This window comes from Arvicola amphibius, chromosome 1, assembly GCF_903992535.2.
Source record: "Arvicola amphibius chromosome 1, mArvAmp1.2, whole genome shotgun sequence".
NCBI classification, from domain to species: Eukaryota; Metazoa; Chordata; class Mammalia; order Rodentia; family Cricetidae; genus Arvicola; species Arvicola amphibius.
The window spans coordinates 106,089,632-106,099,330 of NC_052047.1; the positions used below are offsets into that span (position 1 = coordinate 106,089,632).

The 9,699-nt window shown below is 41.5% G+C and overlaps 1 protein-coding gene across 1 annotated transcript; it reads left to right on the forward strand.

The window, feature by feature from the left end:
* The first annotated feature begins 1,204 nt into the window (after nucleotides 1-1,204).
* LOC119820272 (olfactory receptor 52D1) lies at nucleotides 1,205-3,208 on the forward strand. Its single transcript, XM_038338437.2, has 3 exons — nucleotides 1,205-1,223; nucleotides 1,529-1,639; nucleotides 2,205-3,208. Exons 1-3 carry the CDS (start codon nucleotides 1,205-1,207, stop codon nucleotides 3,206-3,208), a joined length of 1,134 nt encoding a protein of 377 aa, XP_038194365.2.
* Nucleotides 3,209-9,699: the final 6,491 nt, after the last annotated feature.

The window sequence follows — 9,699 nt, forward strand, 5'->3', positions numbered from 1 at the left end:
GGCAACATAGCAGAGATCCCACAGTGCTGCCTAACTGGAGGTGCTGCAAGCATTGGCCTGGGGTTAGAACTTTTAATCCCATTATTCAACTCTTTTCTCCAATTCCAAAAGCTGTATGAGTTAGGCAAATTAAATGTTGCCACTCTTGATTCAGAAAGAATTAAAAACCTCAGCAAGGTTGTAGGGTTCATTTGATGTCTAAAATCAAAGGGATAGATGAACTGAAGCTGGAATTCCATTATTGCATTTGTCAAGATGACCCGAAGATTTGAAAATAGCCATACAAAATTCATATGTCTAAATTAAGGTTCAAATTTCTTGATACCCAACCAAAAGATATCTGTGGTTATATGATATATCAGTAAATAACGATACATACAATATACACTATCCTTCTGCAACAAAAACATCTCATTCTTGAGGATATCTTTGTCACTGGCAACACCAGGCTTATCCACTACCTCTCTCCTATTAGCATTTGGTGTGCTACCTGGTAATCCCATCTAGCCAGTGCCCTGGTGAGTTTGCAGGGCTGTGCACAAGGGCATTCACCACCACTGACTGCTATTTCTCTATTCACATAAATCAGCCTGAGCACAGAATTCTGGGGAACCTCAGTAACTGGGCACTCAAAAAAACTCAGAATGAAAGAAAAAAAATGGAAGCAAGGAAAGAAGACAGACCAAGACCAGGACAGAGAATAAAGAACAGACAAGGAGTTAATTTCTACTTCCCTTCAAAAGTTACTGCAATTTTTTCCTCGCTCAATTCTTTCCTTATTTATCAACTTCTCATTTTCTTTCTCCCTCAAGAGGTACACAGCAGGTCCCCTTAGAGAAGGACACCGAGTCTTTCCTCCTGAGCATTACAGAATGAATCAATAAATAACCTCACTTAATGAGCCATGTGACCAAAGCAGAGTAGAATACAGGCTGAGCGGAAGACATTCAGAGAATTCAGAAAACTTTAAAAGGGGCAGACAATTCAACAAGAATAACGCTGAGTTTCCTCACTCTCTCAAGCCACACCCATCTGAATTTGCAAGGACACCCACCTTCCACTCCAGCAAAGCTTCAAACACAATTACACATCTGCTCAATTCGCTGTACCTCTTCTTTCTCTCTCAACAACTCTGCACTTATGTAATACATCTCAGAGTGGCTGTGAGCCCACCTAGGACTGCAGGGATCAACACTCCACCAAAATGGATGCCTCCTGCACAGGTATGTTTCTAAAATCAGATTCCAAAACAAAACTGTGTTTGATTTAAAGAAAGAAAGAAAAGCCTCTCAGGGTTACAGCACTGGTGGTGTCTGAGTTTGACTAAACTGCATTTGTCTAAGCAAGACCTCAAAAACTCAGTCATCAGAGTGATTCCAAAACAGCTGGGGCACATTTGGAAGAAGCCAAGTGAGACTCTAGCTCAATATGCTTTCACTCTGTGTTTGTACCCTGTCCCCATCCTCTCACCAACAGATGCTGACAGAGTAGCAGATTTCTCACAACAATAGTTGAAAATCCTGCACAGGTATAACACTGGGCCAAAAAGAAGGGGAGGAAGTGTGTAGTGGTTCCAGCTTGCCAGATTCTACCACGACAGACAAGTACCAGGGTGTTATCCCTGGAAATCTCAATGCAAGTAGGAAGAGGGTCCAAAGTTCAGACACTGAGTAAAGGCATAACATTAGGCAGGGACAAGGAATAAAATGGTTTCTTTGGAAGTGATAAAAAATTAAATATTGACATTGGGTGAAAAGTCCCAACTCAGAATCTGGGTATATAAAACCATGTTTAAGTCCTACAAATAACATTGAATCCACATCAAATAGGCAAGACTTTAAAGACGGCTAAGCAGCATAATAGACAGAAGTACCCTGGAATGTTAACTGAAATAAGAAAAAATATATAGAAGGGGAAATAAAGAAAAATGAAAATGATGTGGGTGGGGATATGGATGAGGAAAAGGAAGAAAAATCTATCCAAGGGAACAGGCTAAAGGCCTCTAAATAACACACAAGACTTTTCACAACATGAGTCAGGAAATATTCATTTAGGAACATAAACACATACTGTGTGCTGAATATAAGATTAGCATTGATGAATAATAGAGGAAATATCAGAGGCTTCAAGGGATTCTTGAGCAAGTGACAGACCATTTTCTCAGCCTACGAATATGTGAATGAGCCTGATACATAATATTACAGGGCAGGCATGCCGTCACCCCTTGGATAGAGCCCTTCATGTGCCAAGATGGACATCAGCCTCCAACGTAAGTGACAGTCTCCCAGTCACTTTCTTCCTGACTGGGATCCCAGGGCTGGAGTTTGCCCACCCCTGGATTGCCATCCCTTTCTGTGTCATGTATCTGGTAGCACTGCTTGGTAATGCTGCCCTCATCCTTGTTATTGGGACAGAGAGTGCGCTTCATGCACCCATGTACCTCTTCCTCTGCCTTCTCTCACTCACTGACCTGGCTCTCAGCTCTACCACTGTACCTAAAATGCTAGCCATTCTGTGGCTGCATGCCAATGAGATTTCCTTTGGCGGATGCCTAGCCCAGATGTTTTGTGTCCATGCCATCTATGCTCTAGAGTCCTCAGTTCTCCTTGCCATGTCCTTTGATCGATATGTGGCTATCTGCAACCCACTAAGATATACAACCATTCTCAATCATACTGTCATAGGCCAAATTGTCTTTGCTGGGATAGTCCGCAGTGTAGTTATTGTGTCCCCCTTCATCTTTTTGCTGAAGCGACTGCCCTACTGTGGTCACCATGTCATGGCTCACACATACTGTGAACATATGGGTGTTGCTAGGCTTGCCTGTGCCAACATCACTGTCAACATTGTCTACGGGCTGACTGTGGCTCTGCTGGCCATGGGCCTGGACTCAGTTCTCATTGCTGTCTCCTATGGCTTCATCCTCCGGGCTGTCTTTCGTCTTCCATCCCGTGATGCTCAACGCAAGGCTCTGAGTACCTGTGGCTCTCACTTTGGTGTCATTCTGGTTTTCTATATACCTGCCTTCTTCTCCTTCCTCACCCACCGCTTTGGTCACAACCGAGTTCCCAAGCATGTACACATCTTCCTGGCTAACCTGTATGTGCTGGTGCCTCCTGTGCTCAATCCCATTATCTACGGAGCAAGAACCAAGGAGATTCAGAGTCGATTTGTAAGACTGCTTCGCTTAGGAATGGACTTGGTATGAAGTGTGAGCAGAGGTTGGAAACAAAAATAAAATATTCTGGGTATTATATCATCAGATCTCTGGAAGGAAGATGATTAACCAGATGAAGAGGAGACTTAATGCCTTTATTAAACAGATCATTTTTTTCCATTGGGGTTTTGAAGGAATTCTGAATTTGTCCAGAAGAATGATATTTTCACTCTTCTCTTAAAAGTAATGTCCTGGCTAGCTTTATGTCAACTTGACACAGTTATACGAAAGGAAGGAACCTCGGTTAAGGAAATGCCTCCATCAGATCCAACTTTTCTTAACCTGTGACTGATGGGTGAGGGACCAGACCATCGTGGAAGATGCCACCCCTCGGATGATGGTCCTGGGTTAGCAAGCCAAGGGGAATCAAGCCAGTATGTGCACCCCTTCCCTTCACAGCCTCTCCATCAGTTCCTGCCCTCACTGCTGTTGATAATGCAGTTATGTGGAACTGTGAGTGAAATAAACCCTTTCCTCCCTGAGTGGCTTTGGTCTTGGTGTTTCATCGCAGAAATAGTAACCTTAACTAAGAAAAGTGGCTACTGCTTACTAAAGAAGGCAGCTGCCAGCCTTATGAAAAAGACTGGGGTTTGTGAAAGGGACACTCTCCTGTGAGTTCAAGTGGAAAATAAAAACGAGTTTAGAATGAATTCGAATCTGAGTTCTGCCACTTCAGAGAGCAATTACAGTCCAAAGTGTCCAATCAGAGTGCCTGAACTTAAACTTTTCTACTTGCTGATTGTGTAGCTGTGGACATGACACTCAGTGCCCATGTGCCTTAGCTTGGCCAGTTATTAAATGGAAGTATTAGTATCTAACTCATATTAGGGTATGAAATGTATATGTCAGTAAGTGTAGGAAATGTTTTAGGGTATTGCTTGTAAAGGTTAAATAAACAGATAAAATTAAGAAGTTTTACTGCTTCTCTAAACATTAGTAGGAACTTCTTTACCTCTTTTTTAACATTATTATATTCCACACAGTTATTGTGGTAACTACATTATAGAACAAATATGTAATATGTAAATGGTGTTTAAGGTGTAATTGATGCCTAATGAAGCTGAATATTCTCCCATTGATCCTCCAGTCTTCTAGATTGAGATCTAGTTCATTTCAGTCCTAAAGTTGCCCCTTATGAACATTCCAGGGAGCTGAGTCAGACTCAACCAGTAATCTCAGTTCTAAAACTTACAGGTTCGTTTACACTGTTCAAACAAGATGACAGCTAATATTTGCATTTCAAAATAAGATGACGTAATTCAGGAAAACACCTAAGGTTACACAATGACGTAGACAGTATCCTGTTTATTATCTAGTCTTTTGTGATAGAAAAAATAATATAAGCTCTGGAACCTGGTGACTGGAAGCTTAAATCTCAGCTGCTTTATCTTTTTGCTGCATGATTCAGGACATCCCATTTAACCAGCCCCACCTCAGTAAATGCTTATTGTGGTACCTGAAGCAAAGCAAGCAGTGGATTCATAATGGTAGTAGGTAATGGTATTCAGTTAACACTGCTTAAGTTAGTGAAGATCTACATGTTTCCAGTCTCCCATCCCTAAACAGAAGTCATCTCCAATTGGCATCTACTTTCAAAGGAAACATTAGTTTTCTTCAATGGAAGGTTACTGGCTACATAAACCACACTTAAGAGTAGGCCACATGCTCAGCAGTGCATGGCAACATAGAGAAAACTCAGTGGTGGTTTTGTAAATGTTTTTGTGTCATAATGTTTGTTTGCGCATTTTTAATCTGCCTAATCTTTTGCTTGAGTATTATGTTTCTGATTTTGTGTTTATGGGTTATGGTCTTGGATGTCTGTGTATATTATGTTTTTCCATTTTTTTAAAATTCTGGTTTGTTTGTTCTGCTTGTTTATTTTCTAAAGAAAGAGAGGAAGAAGGTGTGGGGCTGGGTAAGAGAAGAGGTGGGGAGGATCTGGGAGGGTGAACTGTGACCAAACTTTTAGAACAAAATTATAGAACAAAATTTTAGAACAAAATTATAGAACAAATATGTAATATGTAAATGGTGTTTAAGGTGTAATTGATGCCTAATGAATTAATGATGCATGAATTTTCAATAAATTTTTTGAAGATCTTTTTTTTTAAAAAGATATGTGTGTTTCACAGATTTATATGATATTCCAAAATAATATAATGGCAATTTCTGTGATATTTTGTTATTATTCAAAATTGTATCACAGCAGAAGTTTAATCTGTGCTTGATACAGAATCAATAATGTGCTAATACTGTGGCACAAATGTTACAATGTGCTGTGTGCATAATAATCTTTGATAACTCAATAAATAAATGGTATGTTCCATATGTTACTGTGATGAGCAATTTAAAAGCATGCCTAGCACATAGACTGGTACTGAGACACAACCAAGTGACTCAACTCTTGTTTCTAGTCCACTGAGCCTGCTTATCCACAGACTCAAGACAGATAAAAAAGAACTGTTTTTAGCCAACAAGGAATTGAGGGAGAGTTCTCACAATGTTCACAAATGAAACTCGAAGACATGTGTCAGCTCTCACCATAAAGCGTACCATGCTAAGCTGGAAATACAAGTCCACACACCAGGAGCCACCAGGAGCCAGGGCTTCATGTCTTGGTACAGGAAGCTCAAAGGAGAAGATCAAAATGTGGAGAAGAGATAGTAAGAGAAAAGGGCAGAGCAGAAAAGAGACACAGAGGACTGGTGAAAAGGCTTAGGGAAATAGAAATGTGAAATGTCTAGGATGCCTCAAAAGCAAGGCTTAGATCAGAGATTCCAGCATAAATGTCCTTGATGGCTGAACGAACCTTAGCTACAGCAGTAATGGAGAGATCCTAGTCAGTTGTGACAGAAGTCTGAGTTAAACAGGGAGTGGAGTTACTCCCTAGAGACTGCAACCCACTGTTCACAACAACCTTCCTCAAAACTGTGTTCCTATTAGTAAAGAAATCCAAATATTGAGGCTAGACAAAGTTCTCCATTCCCAGAGCGCAAGCAACTGCTTCAGCCTGCTGAGTAAGCCAGGCCATGCTAGAATCTTAGACACCTGGAAAAGTCCCTACTCTTAAGTAAGATTCAACGAAGTTGGTTTGCCATAAACCAAAACTGGGACCCTATATTACTGAATGTGCTTGTTTCTTTTTCTTTTAAGTCTTGTTATTTTAGTTTGCACAGATGGGATCCTTCTAGAATCAGTTCTCAGTGATTCAACCCTCTTGAGAAACCAAAATTCTTCTGCAATTTGTATCAATGTCACAGTCCATCTATTTTTAACTTTCTTTTTATTAACTCCTTGTGTCTTTCACACATGCATCTCCGTCCCATCTCCTGATCCCTTCATAACCATTGTCTGCCATTGCAACCTCCCCCATCCCAAATAAAATAAGATAAAACTTAAGAGGAAAAATAAAGAAAAAGAGAAAGAAAACAAAGGAAAAATTGATCTCATGGAAGCTGTAGTATGACACAGTGAGTCACACAGCAAATCCTTTTATCCATATATGCTTACAGAAAATGCTTTAATCCATATATCCTTACTTGCAAGTTTTTATTACAAAGAGTCATCGGTCTTGTTCAAGACCTCTAGTTTTTGCTGTGCTGTCAAAGCTGGGCCCTCATTCAAACTCCCCTTGGTTATTCTGCTGTTGCCATGTATTGTGGATCCTGCAGCTTTGGGTCCTCAGGACCCTTCATGTGCTCCAGTAGATCACAGATGGAGTGGATGCTGGAATGGGCCAACACATCACTGTGGTTCTGAGTCTGGATAGTTGCAGGTTTGGTTAGCTCACAAGGTCTTCCTTTTCCTCACCACCAGGGTGAACTCCCCTGCATTGCCCTGGTTAACTCACCCCTTGCAGTGACGAACCAAGGGTGGGGCCAGTTCTTCTGCTTTCCTGTCCTCAAGGTCGGTTCTTCCTGTCTACACCTTCAGACCAGCTCTACTGTGCTGCCTAGGCGTGGCATAGCGGCCACTCTCCACAGTGCTGCAGCTGATAAGGGGCAGGGACAGCTCTCCTACTCTTGGAATCTCGGCCATTTCTCCCATTGATGGGGTGATCTCTTTCCCACCCATGCTGCCACATGATAGACGAGTAATAGGCACAACTCTCCTTTGCTCACTCACCCACACCTTCACCAAAGGTTCTGGCTCACCACAGTCTATCTTTAAGCCTACAACCCCAAGTATATCTTTTTCTCATATACCCTCACCCCCTAGACCCCCCCCCACACACATAGACACCTACACACATATACAGTTTAGTATGTATATGCAAAATTAAAAAAAAAAATCCCAGTCCTTCTCTTAGGAAGAAGGTTGGATACGAGCAGGCTTGGAAATAGACCTTTCATAATCAGTGCCTGCTAAAAACCAAGAAATAAAACTGTCTGACTCTGATTACTGATCAAAGCAAAGAGATTCATACCTTTGACCCTGGGTGGAGACTCAATTCTAAACTAATCAGAAAATCCTTAGATGATGTCTGCCCATTGGCTTTCTGAACAAAGAACAAAGATATGCCATTGTCACCAACCTCTTAAGGCCCCTAAAAGGTTCATAGGCACATATGCTTTTAACCAAAATCTTTCACCAAGAACTTTCCAAGTGTAGCTTTTTATATGAGTCACAAAGACCATTATCCTCTACAGAACACTTACCTAGTCGTCTCCACTGATGGCATAACATCAGTTCTTGAGATAGTTCCTATAACCAATGTTTTCATCATCTCAAAATTACTCTGTGATTCTCCTTGTTCTGCCTTTAAAGACACTTGGTTTTATTTGTGTTGATACAACCAAAATTTACAAAGGCAACTACATCACCCATTGCAGTGTTCTGCTATTATCTATTAAACTAGTTTCTTTTGAAGAACTACCCTGTTATTTAATTTCACAGAATTTGAACAGCACAGAAGCAATGAGACTGATTTTTTTTTAAATTGGGCAGATTCAAAGTATTTTTAAGGCACTCTCAGAATCACTAGCAGATTAATGAGAGCAGGAAAGAGGATAGGCAGGAAGGAGATTTGGTTGGGTGGGGTATAAAGGGGGGAGAGAAAAGGCAGGAAGGAGATTGTGGTGGGAGCACCAAGCGTGCCTTTAATACTGTAAGGTATTTGGTTAGAAAAGATGAATTTGCTATTTTTCTTTTTTGATTCTTCTTTCTTTATTACCTCCTCTTCTTCCTCCTCCTCCATCCTTTCTCTTCGTTCCTTTATTCTTTTCTGGAAAATGGGGGAAAAACCCTGGAAAAGGGATGGGTTTTCAGAAGCTCACTAATGGCTTCATTATTTGTAACACATCACTGTGAAAGCTCTCACAGTTTGGCTATCTTACTTTGAGATCCAGAAAAGAATCTAGACTATCTTTATTCATCTGTCACATGACTGCATGGGTAGGGGAGAAATGCCTTCCAACTCCCATCAATGCCTGAGGCAGGTGGGGGGGGGCTGTTCTTGAAGTCATAAGAGCAGGAGAGCTGACTTTGTCCCCCACCAAGTTGAAACACTTGGAAGAACAGGCCCTGCACCTTTTCTGGGCAGCAAAATAGACTCATTACTATAGGTGGTGTGGGTGAGCCAACACCAAAGTTTGAGCATGAGAGAGCTGTCTTCATTATTCATCTTTCATGTGGCAGCATGTGCTGTGGGAGCACATTCTCTTCCTTCAGCTAATAACCCTTAAGATTTAAGAGCCCATGTGGCACCTGCTCTGTTGCATCCAGCTCCCAGTTCTGGCTGCTAGAGTCTTTTCCTGTTCATGAAGAGGACTGCTGTCTAGGACAGTGATCTGCAAGTTTTCCCCTTAAATAAATAACCCTTTATTACTCATAATTCTGAGCTGGTGTGGGATTGTTTTGTGACTTACATCATCATCTGGTGCCCAAACATTTGGTTTTAGAACCCCCTGGCTCTACTGCCCACTGCCAGCTCAGAGTGTGACTGGCTAGGTAAGAGCCCTCCCTCAGCTGCCTGTAGCCTCTGTGTGGAGCCAGCAGTTCATATGGATATAAAATTCTCGTGAAGCAATGGCTTTTCTTGCTGCAGATCAGCCATGGTTCTTTATATTATCTCTTTACTCACCTTAGAGCAGCTTCCAGTCCCCGTGTGCCAGCCCCACTGTCTGTGTCCCACCATATACACACTGTTTGGAAATTCAGAATAGATACAGGCTTTCCTGGGTACCTGCTGTTATCTTTTTATCCCTGTGCTCCTGTGGCTGCTGACTGATCAGGGCCCACCGTGGTACACACAGTTTGTGATTTATATTAATAACTATTTCTTGATCTAAGCATATCTTTCAGCATTTCACCCTAAAATCAGATTCATACCAGTCACGTGACTCCAAGTACATCGCTGGGCCCAGCTGGGTTAGTTTTGTAGGTAGCCTGTGACACCTACTGGCAGGTAATGGTTATTGCACATAATCCAGCTAATTAAACTGCAGGTAAGATTTAATATCCTAAATATAGATCATAAGTTG